Source organism: Pagrus pagrus, assembly GCF_965226575.1.
Source record: "Pagrus pagrus genome assembly, chromosome: 23".
Taxonomy (NCBI): domain Eukaryota; kingdom Metazoa; phylum Chordata; class Actinopteri; order Spariformes; family Sparidae; genus Pagrus; species Pagrus pagrus.
Genome location: NC_140205.1, coordinates 12496644 through 12519829, shown reverse-complemented (window position 1 = coordinate 12519829; position 23186 = coordinate 12496644). Strand labels below are relative to the sequence as shown.

Here is a 23186-nt window from a genome sequence, read left to right as displayed (position 1 = left end):
CTGTCTCCCCCCTCTCTCCCTCCCTCCCCCCGCCAGCCTCCGTCTGCAGCAGCTCTCAATTGATTTCACCTCTGAAAAGACCCATTCATGGCTTTAAGTGACTAGTCGTCTTTATTGAGGTGGCTCCACTAGACAACAGAACTGATGCTCGACTGCATTTCGCATTCAGTGAGAAAATGAAGCAACTGACTGATCTATGTTTCATTATTTAGTGTATAAACCTTAAATATAATCATGTCATGAAGATGTTTGACTCATAAGTGTGATAGTTCAGTAATCTCTGAACCTACTGTGTTGAAGATGAGCAGCAGTTAAAGGACAAGTTCACCCAAAACTGAACATTCAGTCTTTAACTACTCAACCGCACACTGATCGAAAGTCAGGGGGAAGTTTTATAGTCCATCAAACATTTCTGGAGCTTCACAGCTTAACAGATTTGCAGCATTCTCTTAAAACAAATGAAGATGGATGGGGACTTGTTTTAAAAATGCAAAAATATATATGAAGTAAGACACAAAATGGCTGCATACAGATTATCTGGCCTAATCCAAGTCCCCACAAGCCCTAAGATTCCCATATTGATTTGAAAAGACGTTATTTACACCTGAAATCTTTGCTGTAGCTGCTAAGCTAAAAGTGTTAGCATGCACCCCATCCCGAAATGGTTTCACAAGCTCGACTGCGTGTCGAGGGTGTCAGGAACGTCTTTTCAAATCAATTTTGGATCGCAGAGCTTTCAGAGACTTTCATTACACTGGACAAGCTTTATGGAGCCATTTTATGTTTGGTTTTCTGTTGTTTTTTCCCCGTTTTAAAACAAGTCCCCATCTACTTCAGTTGTAGAGGAGAATGTTGCTGCAACTGTGACTGCAAAACTTTATCGGACTTTCCATCGGCATGGGGGTGAGTAGACAGTGACTGACTTTTCATTTTTGGGGCGAACTCATCTTTTAAGTCGTTCACCGGCTAAAAAAAACAAAGATTAGCAAAAACCAATGACAATACAAAGCATGCATGAAGATGTGGGCATAAGAAACAACATGTCTTTTGTTTGAATTTTGTTATTTTCTTATTCAGACATGTAATAAACAAGTTCACACATTTTAAAACAATTGAGCATGGCAAAGCAAAAAGCAAATCAAAAAATATCAACAAGTGACACCAACATATTTTTAAGTGTCTTTCCATTTTTGCCACAAACCGAATAACGAACGTCTGTCGGAACGGTTCTCTCGGCTCCACGCGCACATAGTCCCAGCTAGTGCGGTGAGCCTGCGAGATCTCTGACACATTAAATGATGCTAACAAACTAAGAGACACAGCCTGTCCCACAATATACCGAGACCATAATATTATCATGCCATGACAGTTCTCAGGATCTGTGCTAAAATGTAAAAAGTAAAAATCTTGACAATAACACTGGTATGATGGATAATACAACCACATCAAAACATTGTAGTACAATATTTTTAGAAATATCCATTTCATCTGTGTATTATTCTACAGGTTTTTATAAGTTATTGTGTAGTTAGGTTGATCTATAAGTTGTTCTGCTGGGAGTTTAGTAGATTCTAAAGCTCCCCCCACTTTGCTACATCAAAATGGAGGAATTTAAACAGTCTCTGAAGTCCATCACACTGTGCGCCCATCCCCTATACAGCTGATAAATGTGCATGTCCACAAGTCGAAGCTCTTTTTTTTTTCTGTTGTGCGAGCACCGTGCTGTATATCCAGACTGGGTCCGCTGTGGGGGCAGAACAGTGTGAGCATCCGCTCGTTTTTTCCAACGCGCAGCCCTGTTTGTGCAGCAGAGATTAAAAGGAGAATACCGGGTGTCATTTACAGCTACAGCCCCTCAAACTACCGTCTACAGTTAGGTGCCAGTTCCTCAGTCGATCCCTTGTGCAATCAGCGTTACTTTTTTGCAAAACGAACTCTCCCGTCACGAACCTGGTTGGAAATTAGTTCGAGAACATAAAAGCATGCACAGTAAAAGTGGAAACCTGATGAAATATGACGTCTTTGAAGAATTGTTATCATACCTGCGCAGATAATCAGCCTGTGGGAGTCATGTGATTGACAATAACCGTGGTGCAACATCATCATGAAGCAGACAGTGACTGGTGACCGAGCATGTATGATTCGCAAAGCTGCATTAAGTGATATCTTTGTAAGAATGAAAAGTTTAGCTCATATAAACAAAGCCCTGAGAGATAGAAGGTGTTTGCAACCGGGGCCCTGTCACAGCGATGCAGTCATGTCTGGTGGAATCGTGACAAAACAAATCCCTTTGAATTTTAAGTTTCTGGCCTTCTAGCAAATATTAGCTGAATATTTACCCATATCTGGTTTCTGGTAGCTAGCTTGTTAATAGTAAGCTACCCACTAGCCAATCCAAGAAGTACAAGAAGTGAGCTACTAGCTTACTTCAATCTTCTGCAATGTCATGCTGGCATGGTATCGCTAATGCTCGTCTGTTTGTAAGGGTAAGAAAACCAATGTAATGAGCTAAAAGCTGTATATAGCCAAATATTTACCCAGATTTGAGCTCTGGTTTGGGGTCTGGACTTGGCGAGTAGCTAGCCATCAAGTAGCTGTAAAATACTTTCTCTACCAGCTACTAGCTAACTTCAATCTTCTGCCATTTTATGCTGGTCTGGTAGTGTTAACAGCAGCTTAGCATATCTGAACTAGCTCGCTGGACATGGTTGATGTATTTGAGGGTCAGAAATGAGCTAAAAGCTGCACATATCCAATATTTCCCCAAATTGTAACTCTGGTTAGGTCCATACTTGGCTAGTAGCTAGCTAGCTAGTAGCTGCGAAAGACTTTTCTTTTTTTTAACCAGAAAACCAAAGTAATGAGACAAAGCTGCACATAGCTGTAGAGTTGCTAATTTTCTACATGTTCTCTGTGTTTATACCAAACATATCACTTAATGCAGGTTTGTGGGTGTTGTTTATATACAGTACAAAATCAACTTCTGCAGAGACGGACAAACAAAAACCCTGATTATATCTCCCACTTAGCTGAATGTGCGCAACAAACTAGGAATAAAGCAAAAAGGGGGGTAGCATTGATTATTGGCACAAACAGAAAACAAGACACCGGTATTATCCTTTTAAAATTATATATTATACCTTCCAGCACCTTTGAAAAGAGGGCTTTCATCAAAACCTGCCCAGTGCCTTTACACGGACACGACGAGCTTTACCTGAACTTAACAACCTGCTCCAAACAATAAGCAAAAAATGGTGCCAGTAGCAGTACGGCCACAATGCTGTGTCAAAAAGTCACTCTTACAGCAGCGGCAGTTCAGAAGTAAAAGCTTAGAGTATCAAGAACAGGAGCGAAGGTTCAGTGTGTAACAGGTGGTTCAGGTTTGTAACAGGTAGGTAAAGATTCCACATGGGGGAAGAAGAGGTCACTCTGCCGGCCGATGAAGATGAAGGGTGGGGCTGTAAGGTTCATTCAACAAAAACACATGAAAAAAAAAGAAACTTGATGACCTTGGCTGGTGCATCTGAAGGAAATCATGCAGGACCATAAAGCTTGTCCAAACAATTACTCAGACGTGTCTCAGGTCAGTCCTGAGGAAGTTCCTCGTCAGAATAAAACTGTCTTAGTAAATATTCTTGTGGCGAGCTTTGGACTGCGTGTGGGATCCTTTTCGATTACACCGAATGTCTGAGTGGAAATGTAGATCAGTAAAAACTTCAGGTGTTTCGTATTGCTTTCTAAATGTAGGATTCCGGTTACTGTGAAGAATCTTTAAACTCGCCAACTCGGATGTGTCGGCAACTCTGAAAATCCTACTGAAATATCCAAAAGAAAGGAAGCGGGAAAAAAAACGGTATCGTACAGCTGTGGAGGCAGGACGCTCCACCAGTGGCGTGAACTTGCAGATGAGACGTGGGTGGAGGCCGGTGGTGGGAGGAGGTCATGGGTTGACTCAGTGGGACTCCCCGTTGACCGAGCTCCCCTCTCCTCTCGGTGAGGAGGAGCGGGAAAGCCCCTTCTCTGTGTTTTCCGAGCTGGAGCCGTTCTGGCTGTGGTGGTCGGCCGTGGACGCGGCGCTGGACGACGTAGCCGAGGTGGACGTGGGCTTGGCCTTCTCCTTAAAGTCCGTTATGATGACCGTCAGGTCCCCGACCGTCACCTCGAGGTGCTGGGCGCTGCTCCGGTCGATGTTTTTTAACCTGGGCCTGGTGAGCGAGTGGAAATGGTTGGGAAAAGTGAGAAAAAAAAGCATTTTAAGTTTTGTTTTCATCAGCCCTTGCTCTTCTATTACAACACTGTCTTTTCATCTGATTTACCCAATAGTGCCTTGATCTTTCTTCCAGACACTCCTTTGAAATTTATTTCTGGTGTTTCCCACCCTCTTCACTTCTGTCTTTTGAAGTATTTTAAGATATATGACAACACATCAGCCCTAACGTCAGGTGGCAACATAAACACCGTCTATTGAGTTTATTCATGCATCCCCGCGCCGTCTGATTCCCGTTGATCCCTCCGCCTCATGTGATCTTGTTTACCTCATCTTCTTGTGACTGTTCTTCTTGAGCGCCGGCTCTCTGTCGCTCTTCTCCCTCTCTACTCTCTCCTTCTTTTCCTTTTTGGGCTGCGAGGGCAACACGAACTGCTGCGTTACCTGCTGCTGCGAGACGAGCTGGGAGACGGGGCGAGGTTTCCTGATCCGGGGGGAGAGGAAGAGAGAAATAGACATGAGAGAGTGGGGAGGGGGGAGAAGAGACAGACAGAGTGTGGCAGATTAATGAGAGGGAAAATCATGGTGAGCACATGGCTTCATACTAGCGTACCGCCACAATCAAGAGCCAATAATCACTGCCAGTGCTTGTTAGGACGGAGCTGCTCAAGTGTTCTTAACTCTGGCAGCACGGGGCGACACACGCTGAGTGCATTCAGAATAAAACCCGGGATTGAGCCATCTGTGAGATACGAGGTGTACCTGCACAGGCTTGTTTTTAGAGCCGCTCAGGAGGGTAAACACTGACGAGCTGGGATCCGTTTTGGTAAGCACGGAGAGGTGGTAGGAATTGTAAGTGTGCGAAAATAACCCAGAATTCAAAACAAGCATGCTAACGCTCACGAAAATCCAGGAAACTAAGAGTGGTGTGATGCTGTGTAAAGGAGAAAAGTGACTCAAAATGTGAACATTCAAAACTTCACCAAAATAATAATAATAATGATATTAAATGTTGTCTGTCCCAGTCCAATGTTCTTGTGTTAGCAGTGTGAACGCCACACACTTCTCCAGTCCAGATTGCTAACTGAGCTAAGTAGCTAATGGCAGCTAGCAACAGGTGGCCTATTTGTACATGTTGCACCTTTAACAGAATGAGAGTTTTGATTAATAACCATTTGTAATGTGGATATAATGACTGAGTGAGTAAAGGAAAGTATGAGAAAAAAAGGAGAACGGTCAGGTAAGTTAAAAAAAAATCAAACACAATATATACAGTCTCATGTCAGGATAACAATATAGTATTTATATATTGACCAGCCCTTGTAATATATAAATACAGATGTAAAATTTAAGTTTGAAAAGCTACAGAACAGAGCTAAAAACTCAAACCACTGAGTGAAGCTAGTGAAGAGAGCCAGAGCTAGCCTTAGCTAAAGCTACATTTCCCACCTCTTCCTTACCTGTTTCTTCAACTTAAAAATCTATTTTGCAAAAAAAGTGTAGTAATTCAGTTATCCTGTATGAATGAGGCTTCATCCAACCGTGCAAGAAGTAACAGTTAAACGTGTCCTGCTAAAGGTTTACTAGCTAGCTTAGCAAAGTATCATGAGCTGGCACGGCCATCTCCGTCCCTGTTGGAAGGTTCTTTTTTTCAGCATCGCATCTTTAAAGGTGTAAAGTAATAAATTAACACCACATTAAATGTACCTAATATATCTAGTGATCACATTATTTGGCTAATCAGCTTCTAAATTTTCAAACTTTTTTCTCAGCTTCAACCTTTGTGTAGCTCCTGCTCTGTCTTAGCACAGTACATCACATTTTTATCACAATGCCACACCCAACACGTTTTCCTTTTTTCCCCCCTCATGTGAAATGTCCAATTCCTCCTGCACTGCAGTCTTTCTGGAGAGCGTAAACAGCCATAAATGGTGTCAGCAGCAGCATCGGGGGCATGATCCCTCACCGCCTTCCCACCCACGATCACTTTAAGTAGCGTTAATGGCTTCTGTCATCGTATAATTATATTTTCCGTGATGGTTTATTGAGATTTTGATTATAGATAACGCTCAAACAGAGTGATTTGTTTTTGGCTGCCATGGCTCGTTTCAGGCATCACACGTTACGGTCCCCGGCTTGTTACTGATGACAGAGAAACACAGTGGCTCACTGATAACCGAGGATGATACACCTTCATAACACGGCCTCCACTAACGGGCACATCTCAAATCAAATATAACTGGAACACGGTTAACTAAATGTTCCTCCTCACAGTCACATTTCCATCCTCCGCGGATGTCTGCTGTCTAAAAAAAAATGATACATTATGCAATTGGTCTGGCAACAGTTTGCATGCATGAAGGCTGCGATCGTATTTCTGTGCAGGAGTGTGTGTCTGTGTTCGTGCGTGTGTGTGTGTGTTTGGTGCTGGCAAGAGCCCTAGCCGAGAGGCGAGCGTGTTGAAAAGGCCATCTGTTGAGGCGGCCTACACATCTAGTGTCGGATTTTTGCACGCGCACGCACACAAACGCATTCAGACGCAGACGCGCTTGTATGTATGAATGCACCAGCGCACATCGCTGCATGGAGACACTGCAGCAAAAAAGCCAGAGGGGTGTGTGGAAATCAAAACTGGGTGCAAATGAAAACGTATGCATGCATTATAAACGAATCAACAGACAACGCCGAGGCACGCTGAAGCGCACTCACACACACACACAGACACACACACAGCAGTGAGCAGATGAAGCACGAGGGCATGATGAGAACAGCAGAAGAGCACAGTGTGTTTTCAGAGCCATGTTGAGCAGTCGTATCCGCAATTAGAGCTAAATATTAACACCAACAGCTAATTTCTTAATTCATCGGCCAGGTTTTACAGCTGTTCATAACAACAGATCAGCACATAACATATAAAATATGTATCTTAGACTATAAAGGAGACGTATTATTCTCATTTTCAGGTTTATACATTTATCTTGGGTTACTACTAGAATAGGTTTACTGGCTTTAATGCTCAAAAAACACATCAGTTTCCTTGTCCTGTCCAATGCTGCAGCTCTGTATTCGCCCTCTCTGTTTTAGCTCCTGTCCCTTTAAGGCCCCCCCACTCCTGTATACCCAGTCTGCTCCGATCGGTCAGCCCTCACATGCCTGAGTGTAGCAGAGTAGCTGTGCTACATCAATTATTAAGTGCCAAACCAAATTATGCGAATGTGTGACATGGTGACGTAGTGTGATGTCACGGAATTAAAGGCGGGACTACTGACGAGGCGTTTCGGGAGCAGCGTTTTCTGTGGGAGAGAGGAGCGTCCGTTGGTGTTGACATTGACCTTTTTTAACTTTCAAGATCTCCTCCGTTAAAGGTGCACTATGTCGTTTTGGCATGACATATTAATCAGAGGAGAAAGATCTTCATTGGCTGAATCTCATTAATATCGTTAATATTAAGCTTCTGAGTTTGAATTTTATCTAAAAAACTCCACAGTGCCCCTTTAAGCTGAGCATTGTATGGATGCTCTTGCACTGTGCCTCTTGTTGCACTGCACAACAGCTCCGCTCAAGTGTACTAACCTGTGTGTGAACCCTTTGAAAAGTATCCCAATTACAAAACACTGGCCTCCAGGTGCTTTTCGTGAAAAATGTGCTCTCGCTCTTGTAATTTTAAGGGTGTAACGCAGTCCAAGAACAGAGCGTACAAATGTGCTGGACTTGATAAAATCCATCCACGAAATTAGTCCGAGCACCAGGCCAAGTTGTTTTTGTGCAATGCGACACATTTTTGCCAGAAAAAGAGCCTCGGTGTCCTATTTAGCTTAATTTAGAGGCTTTTACCTTGTTTTCTAAGGAGGAAATACATCTAAGCGAGGCTGCTGGTCCGCTGTTGTTAAACACTAGTGAGATGACCTAAATTGGGGCCCAGCTTTAAAGGAGTCTCTCCCAGAGTCAGTTTTTTTTTCTTCCTCCTGAGTTATCATTGCCTCCACAGAACATGCAGCGATAGAGTGAAATGCAAATGGGTCTCTTGGCCTACATAACTTGTCTGATAGGGGAGGAGATGTACAGTAGAGATCCTCTAATACGTCTGTCTTGTCAGCAGCACGACACTGCAGAAGTGCTGACGCCTCTTTAAATAAAAGCACAGGCCGCTCGAAGTCCTCCGGTGGCTGCTCTCCTCGACTTCCTACTTTAGTGCAATAAAGAAATGACTCTCTCTTTCTGGAGCTCGCACACAAAGTAGATACTGTCACAACAGAGTCGACCGTCCCGCCCTCGGGCCACGTTGTCGCATCCAAAAATAAAAAAAACAAGACGACTCGCTGACTGCCTCATTCATAGCTTCCCTCTTAGTTTATTTGATTTCTGTTCAGGATGTCATCATGTGTCCTCTCTTCTATGTAATCTACTGCAGACGAAACAGATCAATTACTACCGTCTCATTAGTATGTTTTGCTTGAAGTGCGATCAAGGAAAAATGTCACCTGAGACTAATCGTGATCTTTTCTATTTAAGGCTGCATGTGCCCGAGAGCGTATCAACATATTTTTGTACATCCGATCTTCTTCGTGTGTTACAGTGGAGTAGATTTTCACTAATAGAGCCGGTTCAATAACCTGGAGGTGAAAGAGAAGACGGACAACCTAATATTACGTTGAGGCCCAGCAGCAGGCCTAAACAGAGCTGCCTCTGTTAACCCAATCAGATGGTTATTATCTTAGCACTTAGGCCTTCGCTGCTGGCCTCCATCTGGAGGCCGAGTGTGTGTTTGCGTGTGCGTCTATTGATTTCGACAGGAATTTCTGTGCCTAATGTAACGGCCTATTCTTTCTGTCATTAATGCTGCGTGTTGGAGCTGTTGTTCCAAACAACATTTGCTCCACTCACACCATCTATCACACACAGCGGCTAATGGAGTCCCACATGAGGGAATTACGTTCGGCTTCGTTACGAGAAGGGACAGCGTGGAAAATTCTGTCTGTCGACAGGAGGGGGCAAAGAAAACAATGGATGTTAATCACAATCTCTTAACTTTGTGGGTTTTAAATCAGAGATTTAGAGTAACATTAACATTTCAGAGGGGAAGAGAGAGAGCGAGACCCCGGTCACAGCGAATCAGGGCAGCACTCGCTGCAGTATTCATAATGCAAAATCCAGAGCTGACCAGGGCAACATGTCTAACCTGAGGAAAAACCGGGTCGGACATATAATATATCTAAAAGCCAAAGAGTGTATTGTGTTTGACAGCCTGAAAGCCAGGTCCCCTGGAGCAGCTGCAGCTAACGTTAGCACGCCAGTAACCTCGGCTTGTAAAATACGAGGTATTATCAACAACTATTGCCAATGGAAAACCAATATAGAGCGAGTCAGGTACCGTGAAATGGAAATACAGCGTTAGTGGCACCTTTTCAACTGTTTTCTTCCAGTTCACTTCAACTCAAGTTGTATGAACTCGATATTCTCATCTAACATTTCCAGGGCATACCAATGAACCCTCCTTCCATATTTGGTTGAGATCAAACATATAAAAATAAGCATAATTCTCACTTTAAAGCCCTTCGTCTCAAAATCTTTTACAGCTTTAGCTTTTAACCTCAAGCTTAAAGACAAACTCATGTCGAGCTGCAGACTGGAGGAGCTGGAGAGCAGAAAAGCTGCCACTGATCCCTCACACATTTCACTGACAGGGGAACTCTGGCTGACCTCTTTGCAAATATGTCACACACACACACACACACACACACACACACACACACACACACACACACACACACACACACACACAATCCCTATCTCTTCTCTACCCTTTTGCACTCTCATCCTCCTTCCACTGCACCCGCTGACCTCACACTCCTCCAACTCTGGCCTGTGACTCCCAGAAGCAACACCACCAGAACATATCTCCTCCAGCTCTGATTGGGTCACGGCCTCAGACCAAATGTTTGTCCATGAAAATTTCAGTAGGTGGTCGAATTATGACTCAGAATGGTTTTGGCCAGACCGGCAAAGTTTCTGCCACAGCGGACAAACAGGTCACGGATTCCGCGGCAAACAGACACTCAGCAATTGACACAGATGGTGTAGCGGGTCGTGGACGAGGCCAGAATCCGTTTACAGACAATTCACAACACAAAAAAAGACGACTTCAAAAAACCGCGGGTGGTGTAGTCTTCTAAATGTACCGCAAACAATGGGATACACAATCCAAAGACTATTCAATACATTTTAAACAACACTCAATCAAGTGTGTGATTTGTTTTGACCCCAGTGGACTCAGTGCAGTTCAGCTCTGAAATCAGCGACGATTGGTTTGTGGCCTCATTTTTTTTTCAAATATACCCACACAGTTACTCTCGATTCTTCACGGACCTTGTGCACATTTTGACGGAGACCTACTTTCTACCAAACCATGCCTACCAACTGTTTATCCCCACACAAGAAGGAGGAAGCCACTCGAGGTTTATAATGTTTTTGGGTGGACAGACAACACGAGTGTTTGTGCAAGGAGGTCCATACAAATGAGGTGCAGTGATGTCGGTGCAGTATTTTTCTTTTAAAGTCTCTTGCTTTTGAAGTCTTTTATTTTGAAATACATATTTGTGTATGCATGCATCTTCAAAGCTCAAAATAGGTGTCTCTAGAGGCGCCCCAGCAGCTCAGCCGGTGGAGCGTGCACCCCATGTGCAGAGGCTGCGTCCTCGCATTTACAGAGGCTGCATGTCATCCCCCTCGCTCTCATCCTGTTTCCTGTCCAATGAAGCCATAGAAAAGGCCACAAAAAAAAAATGGCATCTCTAATACTGATCATTCCAGGCATTTACTCTCTAAAATGCTGTTCGGTAACGCACTCCACTCAAAAGACGGCAGCGCTGAGCTCCACAGATGTTTGGACTGCTTGCTAACATTTGTCGAGTACATTGTGTGGTGAGCAAACAGCCCACAGGACAGCTGATGGACTGAAAATAGCGGACTGGAGTGCGCTACTATAAACAACTCTCATCTCACTGCTCTGTGATGATTGTAAGATCATTGTGAAATAGCTTATTTTATGCCCTGTTGAACACTCTCTCAATCTAGATGTAGGTGTGTGTGTTTCAGGTTTTCTATCAGCGGGTTGTAGGCTGCTCCCGGGAGCTCCTCCAACCCGATGATTAATGTCTCTCCCTGCCTGTACATGCTACCACCGTGTGTGTGTGTGTGTGTGTGTGTGTGTGTGTGTGTGCAGGAGAGAGAGAGACAGATGGCTCTCTACGTCCTGTGGTTTATGACACCTTCTACAGCCCGCTAGCCACACTATACACCACATTCTCCTCTCTCATACAGGCCCGGCTGCACACACACACACACACACAGCAGTATGTCATGCATCAGTGTCACCGCAGTAATTACAGGCTTATCACGTAGCCATAATCTTGAGCCACAGTGACGTGATAACAGCCAGCTTCATTGTCCTCGGTGTACACACGGTGTTTGTATGCTGTGTGAGCGCTACAACCAGTAAGCCACGCGACAGAGCCGAGTGTGCCCGGCGTATACGGAGGATGTTGTCGTGTAGATGAGATGAGTGAACACTGATTGACTGCGTACCGTATGTTTTACCCGCGTGATACCTTTTTTAAAGATTTGCATCAATCGCTTTACTGTGGTGCGTTTTCCAAATAAGTAACATGTTTTGTGGCTCTCTACCTGCAGATCCGGTTCATGAAACCTTTATCAGCATCTGATACACTTCAATGCCAGGGTTATGAGAACTCTGTAGTTCCACGTATTGTGGCCCTTTCCTAAAAACAAGCATAAAAACAGTTGCTACTATGCTTTTGTTTGGTAGCTAAGTAGCTAGCGAGCTAATGTTACATTGTTATTGCTGATTTGTGCAAAACAGTCCAACATTTTGATGTATTTCAATTAGAATTAGGTAGGGTTGGGAAGGGGGCGTGTCGCAGTTGCCCTGATGGACTGTAGTGCCGCTACACCCGTCTTGTCGCTTGTCTCGTGCCACATCTAAAAGGTGAATTTCGATATCACCCAATCGGTTTGCAATTTTTTTAAATCAGCCCAACCCTAATTTCAATGTTGCGTTCCCCGCACTTTGATTGTAGAGGTAGAAGCATGGGTTGCTAATGTTAGCCCTATGAAGCACCGCTAGTTGCCAGGTAATGAAGTGATGTTATTGCTTATTTGGTGACTTGATAGTTGTGAACGAATTGTGACCGTCCAAGCTCTTCCATCTCCAGCAAATAAATGGCAAATGGCACTGTGATAATACCAGGTTTGCCACGGTAACACAACACAACACAAATCACCACAGCTGAAGACGGCATACTGGAGATTTCAACCGCTACCCCTTGTGACTCTGTCCTGAGGGGCGAGGGGGCACTTGACAACGAGGGGTAGGAAAAGGAACTGAGCCACAATCGCTCATGAAAAACAACAACGAACAAAAAAGTCTGGATGTGTTTCATTAATCCCTCCACTTTTCTGAGTACGTGACGCTGATATGTAGCACCAAAGGTGTTGCACAACAGCACATAACAACCCCAGCATTCCGATTATTAGCACTTAAGGTGAATGAGTACACACTCCGACTCCGAGGTGAGTCGAATGTGTTGCTCTCTGCTAGTTTGCACATTTTGTGTAATCAGATTGGGTAATTAACACCAACATTAACACAGCTGCTAAAAGGTTTGGCTTTCTCCCACACACCCTGCCTACCAAAGCACCAGATTAGTTTCTGATTTTAAAGGATTTGTTTAATTGTGACCCTGTGAAAGGCCGTAAAAAGCGAGGAGGAGTGTAAACCTTGCTGAGAAGCCAATAATATGTCTGACAAAGATGTAAGGAAAGGGTAACTGACTTTATTGCCAAAAGGGGAAACTCTGTATTCAAGTCTTGTCGGAATAAGTGCGTGCACAGGCAGCGGAACAATATGGAAGCACGGCTAATTCACACTTTACACTGTGCATTTCAAATGGATACATTTGTCTTCAGGCTGCGTTTTAATGCATACACATATTGCATTATATATTACTATTCCATGGCTGCTGCACACACTTCTATTACTAATGCAGCTCTTTCCACAGGATAAACAGATAGAAAAGAGGGATAATGAATGCTTTACTTTTTTTGCACAAGTTCTGTACAGCATCCTGATCCCAAATTCAGGATCCATCATCCTATTGTGCAGTCAACTGTCTGCCACAGCTCAGTTTCTGTTTCACATGATCAGATAGCTCCAGCAGACTGATCAGTATCTCGCAGTCGTGCAAAAGCTTCTAAATGGCAACACTTTCATAACAAATGTTTCCTCTCCGCTCCTTGTTTTTCAGTTTTTGTGATCGCAGTTCATTTCATTTCACTGAAATGTCCACAATTTGCAGGTTTTCCCTGTTTTATATCATTGTAAACTGGTTTATCTTCAAGTTCTGACTGTTGGAACAATACATTTTATGTGTCACCTTGGAGTTTGGGGACATTTTTCTGACTGCAGCCCGACTTAGAGGTGTTGGTATCTGCCTCAGTCCTTCCTCTGCTTTTATGTTTTGGTTAGAATGTAGCTGCGACGATTAGTCGATTAATTGATTTAGTCAACGAAACAACTACTTCGATAGTCAGTAAATGATTGTTGATGATGATGATGAAGTGATTGTTCAAGCAAATCTTCAACAACTGCTGGTTCCAACTTCTTAAATTCTTTTTTTGTGTGTCATTTATGACAGTAAATGAAGAGTCTTTGGGTTTTGGACTGTTGGTTGGACAAAAGCAGCAATTTGAAGACGTCACTTTGGGTTTTGGGAAATCGTGACGAGCATGTTTCACAATTTTCTGACGTTTTATAGGCACTAAATGATTAAACAAGTAATTGTGAAAACGTTTGACAGATTAATCAATAATGACAATAAATAAAACTCTTGACCAACACTTTGTAAAGAGGCCAAACCAGCTGCAATTGAGCCAACCGCACAAGAGCAACCCAATTTTTAGTGCGTGCACTGCACATGAACCGCGAGGGCGAGCTCGTGCTGCCGATGATAAAAAAACATCTAAAAAGCCAAACGCTGACAGGTACCCCAGAACGGCTCGTGCTTGTTTGACAAAATCTGCACATCAGTCAATCTGTCACTGGGAGACGCCCTAGGTTAAGTTCAACTCAACTTGTCTGTAGAGAGAGAGAGAGAGAGAGAGAGAGAGAGAGAGAGAGAGAGAGAGAGAGAGAGAGAGAGTCGGATAGAGAGCCAACATGAAAGGTTGGTAGAAAGTGAACACAAACACTGGAGCCAAAGGCAAAGAGAGGGAGAGGACTGATAGGAACATGATCGAGCTCACTGTCCTGACCTGTAGAAACAGAATGCTGCTAAACAAGCTCCTCATGCACACAGCCAGTGTTTCCCTGGTGGCGACTGGCTTGTCAGAGCTCAGCTCGGCGAACAGATGCAGGTGGTGTAGGCGAGACACCAGAGAAGGTCACACACACACACGCACACGCCGCTCTATTACACCCAGTAGTATTTGGCTGAGGGCGGTGTTTGGATTCGGGTCTGTCAGCACCACTTCACATGACACTTTCGGCTTTATTCCGAGACAGCAGCGCTTCACCTTCCATCTGACAGTTTAAACATTAAGATGATACTCTAATCCAGGATGAGTCATAATGGGTGCGCTGGGAGAGGCCCCCTCGAGTTTCTTGCTCAAGGACGCTCCTGCCTGGGCATTTCAGCTGCTGCAGGACTCAAACCTGTGACCTTGCACTTATCGAAACAGTCTCTTTTTAAGCGCCAACACCGCTGTACTGTGACTTTTATCCTTCCTGGTGGGTTTCAAAGGCTGGGACTGAGCCCAAAGAGCGGCAGGAGGAGCGACGTCTTAAAGGGTAATGAGGCTGCATGATATGTTTGAAGCACAAACGACTGCATCAGGTTTGTGACCAGGGAGCGTTTTCCTCTATGAGGCACTTCCAGCGGCACAAGTTTTTTCCCGAGCCGCTGACAGAATTAGCGAGTCAATCAGCCACTTCGCCTCTTTGTCACTCCCGTCTCCCTCTTCCATTTCACTCGTCCTCCGATAAGCGAGTCCAATCCTGCTGATGTATCCCTGTCTTCAGTCAAAGTCGACGGCATGCTTTCAATCAGCCGCCAGCTTCGGGGTCCCTGCAGTAGATCATGTCTCCATATCAGAGGGATCTTTAGGCTCTGCGAAGCCTCACCTCCATAAAACAGTCATCTTTATCTCTCGACGGCTGTCGGCTTTCAAACTCTCCGCATCCTAAAATAGTTCTCCGTCACGTCCGGGGATGTTGGATTTATTCGGCATCCATCATCTGGAACGCTTGCTGGAGAGATCGGCGCCGATTTGTCATTTCACAGATTTGAGTATTCTTTAAGCAAAAATAGTCAAATTTCTCTGATTGCAGCTTCTTAAAAAGGTGCAATTTTGAGTTTTGGGGAAGAAATTTCATCAGTCAAGTCAAGAAGAGAAAGATCTTTTAATGCCTAAACAAACTAAATAAACAAACTATCTTTGTTTTCATGACTGAATAAACAAACTGACCTTAAAGGACAACACTGTTTCATACTGTTTTACTTTGTTGTGGCGGACCCTGCCACCTTTCTAGCTTCAAACAGTGTTCTGGGGACCTTATTTTCCTCTGAGAACAGCTTGTTTATTCAGTTATGGAACAAAGTAAATATTTCTGAGTGTGTACTTCTTCTCCGCTACACAGATCCCCTTTATATGTGAATATTTTCTGGTTTTTATCTCGTCTAAGCGATAAATGAATGAATATCTTTGGGTTGTAGACAAAATGAGACATTTTTCACCGTGTTCTGACATTTTAATGCCCGAACAACTAACCAAGAAATGAGAAACTCACTAACAGATCAATCACCGACGAACAAAAATTGTTAGTTGCAGCGTCGATACAGATCCTGGTCAGGAAAAAGAGACGTTTTAATGCTGTTAGATGACAAGCTGATTTAAACCCGCTCTCGCAGCACCCACACTGGCCGTCAAACCTGTGACCTTCAGGCTGTGGGACGCTGGACTCTCCACGCCTGTGTCAGGCATTAATTCATTACTCCACAGTAATGGCTCAGTCATGCTTGTTTAGTAACCAGCGAGGGAATTTTGCCATGCCCTACATTTATATTCCGCGTGCCGTTTTGCCCTTTAGCACCTTTCGGCTTGCTCGCCGAGAAATCCGCTTGTCTGTTGTGTTCGCTCGTTAACAGCTGCGACCACCTGTGTGGCCATTTTGCTGCGGCATTAGCCCGGCGTGTGGCGTGAGTGTGTGAGCGTGGAAAAAAACCCCAAAACTATTTCTGCAGCACTGCAGTCGAAAAGTGGGTTGTTAAGATGAAATACTCTCATGGACGTTTTTCTAAATTTGTCATCAAGCGTCAGGGGGCGTGAGCGAGGAGTTCTGGGTCCTTGCGTCCTTGCCAACTTTCCCCACTGCCCAGATGGGTGAGACAAAAGGGTGTCGGAGCGTTTTGGTGACGCGAGGTATCAGACAGGTTCTTGGCGAAGCTGCGGGCCGCTTGTTTTGAACGGAAGCGCACACACACACACACAGAGAGTCCCTGGAGTGTCCTCTCAACAATCCAACCCAACAGCAGCATGGCCGCCGCTCGCTCTCTGCGTCTGCCTGAGCAGAAACCGTGCACTTGAGCGTGTTTGTGTACGAACATGCATGCAGTCATGTGTGAAATTTGCATGTTGAGTGCATCTGTACGTGTGCGTGTGTGCATGTGTGTGTGTGCGTGTGCACGCGTCTCTGATGACAGCAGGCTGATTAAGCTGTTGCATAGTAATGAGCTATGGCTGTCTGTCTGGCAGCTGCTCTGACAACCTCTTTTCACAACTAGCCCTCCCACACACACACACACACACACACACACGCATACACACACACACGCATACACAAATGCATGCACCAACATGAGCAAAACCCACAATTCTGAAAAGGCATCAAAGCTGACAACCGCGCTGATGTGTTGTTGTTGTTGTTGTAGTTAAATCATTGGGAAAGTTGTGCTAACGCAAGAGAGAATAATCGGCGATGCATTAAAGAGCGAGCGCACACACACACACACTTCCTGTCCTTCACCCTTTGTTGTGTTTTCATCCTGATAATGACTGCCACTCAGGGATAACAGTCATTTCCTGCTTCGAATCACCAATGTCAGGACAAACATCAGCGGGCACAGAGTGTGTGTGCACCTACATGTTGTGTATTTGTATGCTTGAGCATGCGTGTGTGTGTGTGTGTGTGTGTGTGTGTGTGTGTGTCCCAAATATCACCGGGGCAACAAGATGGATGTGTGTGCCCCCCCTCTCCCTCATTTTACAGAGGTCAGTGTCAACAACCAGGGCAAGAACATGGAGACTAATGCAGCTGAGGATTAAGAAGTGTTGAGTTTGAGGGAAACACGGAAAAAGTAGTTGTCACACAAAAACCATGCAGAACACGAGAGGAAAAGGAGGCAGCCTGTTACATGTGTGTGTTTATAGTGTGAAGGGTTAAATACCCATTGTCTCGTGGTGCAAATGCACTAATTGCCCCCTCCGACACACACACACCCCCACCCTCTTTGCACAAGACACCAGAGGTAGCGTACGTATCCACGGCCTTACCTTGTTGATGTCCCCTTCCTGACATCACACATCATGCACTTGAAAGCTTCTGCCGTGTTCTTGTACGTGCACACGCTGCAGTCCCAAAACCCCTCGTCGGAGGAGGGCTTCGGTTGACGCTTCGGCCTTTAAAACAATAAAAATAAAAAATAAAAAAAACAGAGAGAAGAAAAGAACATTAAAAAATGAAGGAGAGAAAAAAAGGGGGTCGAGGAGAGGGACGGAGGAGGAGGAGAGGGGGCGAGAGAGGAGGCAAGAGTGAGTTGAGCTCGCATCCACGAAGGCTATCGATAGCAAACATCTGGGTAAGCCTATAGGATTTGGGGGAAATCATCTGCAAGCGCGCTGTGATCCGACCACACTGTAATTGGCGATGAGGTTTTAACACCCCGCACACACACACACACACATACACACACACGCAGAGAGAGAGAGAGGGAGAGGGAGAGAGAGACCGTGGAGAAACCCATTTTTTTTCCCGATGTCCGCTCCCCCTCTCCTAGCCTGAATATCTCGGACGCCGCGGCTCGGTGGTTACCTTGTGGGACTCCTCTTGTCGCCCATGCCAGACCAGGGTTTATCTGGAGGTGCTGAGACGAGCACAAGTCGCGTTATTTCCGATTATTTCACCGAAGAAGCGATGCGCCCGTGCCGCTCGGCTTCCAGCTGTCGTGGAAACTCCGCTTGGGAAATGGTCACGTGACTCGGCGCGGCCAATCAGAGGCCGGGTTACTTCCCGAGGCTGACATTCCTCTTGATGAATCTATGCCGCCTTCGCGCACCCGCTGTAAAGCTCGTACTTCTGGGCACCAAGATTTCTTTTTCTTCTTTTTAATACATAATTCAAATTTACAAACCGTAAGGCAACAATTGATTACAGTTGGCAACTTTCCTGAGTTAACAGACACTTATTAAAGGGGCACTATGTAGTTTTGGACAAGAAACTCAGAATTGTAATATTTACAATATTAATAAGGTAATAATACAAACTCAGACACATTTATTTTTTCCATAAGTGAATAAATAAGCTGCAAATGAGGTCCCTTGTGTTGTCCTTTAAGGTCTCTTTGTTTATTTAGTTTGTTTTAGCATAAAAAAGGATGTTTTTATTAAAAATGTCTTCCCGAAAACTACACTGTCATAATGTCACTAATTTCCATTTTAAATCAGGAAATGACTCAGAGAAACGCCTTCTCATGCTGTTTTTGATTTAAATGTCACTGTCACCTGCTCGATTCACTTGAATACAAGTACAGAGCAGCTTATGCCAAAAAAAGAAAGGACTATTGAAACCATAAATCTAATTGATATACAATTAACGCATATTTTTTAAAAACTTTATTTACAAAATTCAAATGTACACACTGTAAGGCAACATTTAATACAATGACAAAATTCCAGAGTGAACAGACACTTCTGAGCACATTAAATAAGAAATAAAACATTAATAGAGACAATAATAGGGGGGACAAATAGATCAATGCATTATATTGGCGCTGTCACTTTCTAATAGTACAAAGAGATGTTCAACACGTTTGTACTTTAATCAATTCATTTCTAATAACACATGAAGATGGGTGGGGTTTTCTTTTTATACATATATGCATGCATAAAATTGGCTACGATTATCAAAACATTGACCACGACGGCTAGTTTTGTGTCTTATGACGCCATAAATAATACTTTTATGACCTGAAACTCGTCACACGTAAGAGACAAGCGCTTTCTACACAGCAGCTACATCCTCATCTCACGGCGTTTTAATTTCCGACAGCGCCTGAACGCAACAAAAGCCCTCGCTAATGTTGCGTCTCCGGTAATAAATGTGTTAACGCGGCTGCTCGGCTCACAGCACCGGGGATCCTCTCACATCCCTGCATCTGAACCGTGTCAGACCCGCAGAGATGCCGCAGCAGTGGCAGACAACACGCGCATAAAACAGAAAACATGCGGGGAATCCCTCGCTTTCTCTGCGTGCTGACGCAAGCGAGCAGCGATAAAAGCACATTTCCAAGCGAACCACCGTACCGTGACTTTCCATTTAACACGCTGCTTTTCCAGGGCTGGGACTGTCCCCAAAACGTTTTCATATCAAGGGCAACCAAATGGATTCTCCTTTATCTCCCGACGACGGGATTTTACCGCAGGGGAACCCCGACTGCTGCATTTTAGCTGCTGCAATATTTAGGATTCACACTGTGTCTCACAGCGAGGGGCTCACAACTGCTCATTCACTTGTGATAATCGCTTAATCCTTTTCAGTAATGTATCAAGTGGCCAGAGAAGAGGCAAAGCCCTGGTTGTTCTGCTCAATGTCAAATAAAGAGACAATTTGATTAGTTCTTTTATCGTTTTTATAGAAAAATAAAAAGAATTTAAACACTTTTAACTGATTGTACTCACTGTACATACTTTAACTTCCGGTTTTCACTGCAGGGCTTTTAGACTACTTATTTTCCGTGATGGAACCTGACTAAGTACATTCACTCAAGTAGTACTGTAGTACAATTTTGAGGTACTTGTACTCCACTACAGTTTGAAGGCACGTTTTGTAATTTTACACCAACACATTTATTTTTAAGACTTTAGTTACTAGTTACTCTGCATACTGCATCAGAGCTAAAGCATGAATTTTTAAATTAATTGATTTCATTAGCAATCAGATTAAAGGTGCATTGTGTAGTTTTGGGGAAGACATTTTATTCATAAGTGAAAGATCTTCATTAACTCTTTGTTTTCATGACTGAATAAACAAACTGACCTTAAAGGACAACACAATTTCATACCGTTTTACTTTGAAGCTAGAAAGGTGGCAGGGTCCGCCACATATAAACAAACATTGAACTCATTTTCCTCTGAGAACAGCTTGTTTATTCACTAATGGAAAAAATAAACATTGCCGAGTTGTTTTATTACCTCATTAATATTGTAAATATTACAACTCTGAGTTTGAATTTCTTTTCCAAAACTAAATTTTGCCCCTTAAAAAAAGAAACAGACTCCTAAATATCAGATGTAACGATCGTCCAGGTTGATAATCAGTTGACCCAAAGTATACAGTGTACACATAGCATAAATATATGTTTAATTTACTTGTATTTTTGATACTTAAGTACAGTTAGTATCTGATACTGCATTAGTTTAACTCAAGTACAATTCATATGGGTGACTTTCACTTTTACAAAAATAGTATTTTAGCACGCTATCTTTGTCTTTATTCAAATTTAACTTTTAGATACTTTATAAAACACTGCTGTTTTTATACTGTAGTATTAGTTCTTTTATTTAAGTAAAGGATCTCAATACTTCTTTCATCATTGCCGGTTATTTAGCTGGACAAGCAACACCTTACATACATTTGTAAAAGCCCAGTTCAGTTCTGTTAACTTTTCTTACAGTAAATAACCTTTTTTTCTTCGGCATTCTTTATCTGATTCTGCAGTTAATACCGGATCAACCAGCAACTAATTTGGCTTGTCGTTACAAAGGTTTTATTGACTGAAACAGAAAAACACGTATAAATACAGTCAAACAATCAACCAAGTGTTTCTATCACCATAAAAAAAAACGTCTCAGTTCTATGTACAAGGAGAAAATCATCCAACTTACAAAAATAAAACAATATTTTGACAAATGTCCAGCTGTGTCTTTAGTCACTGAGCTCCTCCTCGTCACTGAAGTATGCGCTCTTTTTGATCCTTGGTTTCTTGTCTGAGGATGTTGAAGCGTGAGCACCCTCTTCTTGAGACAAAAGCCTCTGCTTCCTCCACGTCTCCTCCTCTTCCTCAATACGGGCCGCCTGCAGGTACACAAAAGTTTGCACATATTCAACTTTCCAGTTCCCATAACCTCAGTTGCAAACAGTAGTTATTTTTGAGGCAGTGTGTATGTTGCTTTTCAGTAGAGACGCTGCAGGTGACGTTTAGGACGCTGACTATTTAGTTTTCTGTACCTGCACACTTACCTGAAAAGCAATAGCTTGGCTCAGACTATCTAAGGCTGGGTCCTCTCCCTCATCTTCACTTTCTTCCTCTTCTTCACTGCAAGGGAAAAGACGCAGGAATTACAAAAACGGCACAGTTTACTATACAATATCTCACAACAGCTATTCAGCTATAAAATACTTACACATGCTCAGGTTGTTGATCCTTCTTCTTCTTTTTCTTTTCCTTCTTCTTCGGAGGTTCTCTCTCACCCAGCATGTTTTTGGGGCATGCGTAGCTCAGATGACCTGTGTCCTGTGATGTTAAAAAAAAAAGGTTATGCTCGCAATTTAAAATAAAATTTGACAATATCACAGGACAAAAAAAAATGTTGAATATGCACTGACCCCGCATTCGTAGCATTTAGTTTTGTCTACGTAGTTCCGTCTCCTTATAAACTCAGTCGCTCGCCCGTTGTCGACGGCAATGCTCGCCTTCAGCGTCCTGCCAAACAACTGGGATACAAACACAATCTTAAAGTCCGACATCTGTTTAAGAAACATTGGCAAGCAGACTGCAGCTTATGTGAAAACTAATGACCTGAATGTGACACTGACTCACCTGCTTGTTGTTCACAGCTCTGACACAGTTATGAGCCGAATCTCTGTCCAGGAAGAGAACAAACGCCACTCCTTTACTCTGGCGAGTGTCTTTATCCTTAACGATTGTAACCCTGGAATAACACAATCATTATTACATATTTAAAGCCCATGTTAAAACTAAAAACTACTACATTACCACAGAGCCTTTCACTGGTTGTTGTGGGTTAAGTGTTCCTCATGTAGTTACACATTGCTGTATAATATATATTTAAAAAGTTGATGACAGAACCTCACTTACTTTACCACTTTTCCATATTTGGTGAATAGCTGAAATGGAAAAAAGTGTTTGGTTTCATTAAGGAAGTTGCTTACATTTGGAGACCAGAGTGGAACTATTTTGCCATGACACTGATAAACACTTCCATGAGTAACTAAAAGGGCTAACTTACCTTGTGTAGGTCATTGTTGGTAAGAGAGAATGGCAGGTTCGACACATAAACAGTGCTTTTGCTTGGTGCCAAACCTCCGCTCATACTGAACGCATCCGACAAACTATAAAAAACAAACTAAGACAGCCAAATGATCATAAGCTCTGTCTAATGCATAGCTAGCTGCTTTGCTAGCTCGGTAAGTCCACTCGGCTAAGTAGTTAATGTAGCGGTAACTTTATACACTTTAACGTTACGTTAAGCACCAGATGACTTACCAACAAAGCCTCCAACGTTTGAATATTATCGAAATTTGTCTAGAAATTGCAGAAATGTGTGTATTTGCAAGCAGCTAGCAAACAGCAACAAACGCCATAGCCGTGCGTCGCAGCTTGATGAC

General features: G+C 43.5%; 2 protein-coding genes across 2 annotated transcripts; both read right to left on the bottom strand.

The window, feature by feature from the left end:
- Nucleotides 1-40: 40 nt before the first annotated feature.
- On the bottom strand, nt 41-18535 carry yaf2 (YY1 associated factor 2). The gene is made up of 4 exons (XM_084346148.1): nt 18372-18535; nt 17834-17959; nt 4536-4691; nt 41-4205 (listed from the first exon to the last, which is right to left on the bottom strand). Exons 1-4 carry the CDS (start codon nt 18395-18397, stop codon nt 3953-3955), a joined length of 561 nt encoding a protein of 186 aa, XP_084202274.1. The 5' UTR covers nt 18398-18535; the 3' UTR covers nt 41-3952.
- A 2772-nt stretch (nt 18536-21307) lies between these two features.
- Nucleotides 21308-23167, bottom strand: zcrb1 (zinc finger CCHC-type and RNA binding motif 1). Its single transcript, XM_084345969.1, has 7 exons — nt 22808-23167; nt 22657-22685; nt 22378-22489; nt 22164-22271; nt 21962-22071; nt 21798-21873; nt 21308-21632 (listed from the first exon to the last, which is right to left on the bottom strand). The coding sequence occupies exons 1-7, from the start codon at nt 22889-22891 to the stop codon at nt 21483-21485; spliced, it is 669 nt and encodes a 222-aa protein (XP_084202095.1). The 5' UTR covers nt 22892-23167; the 3' UTR covers nt 21308-21482.
- Nucleotides 23168-23186: the final 19 nt, after the last annotated feature.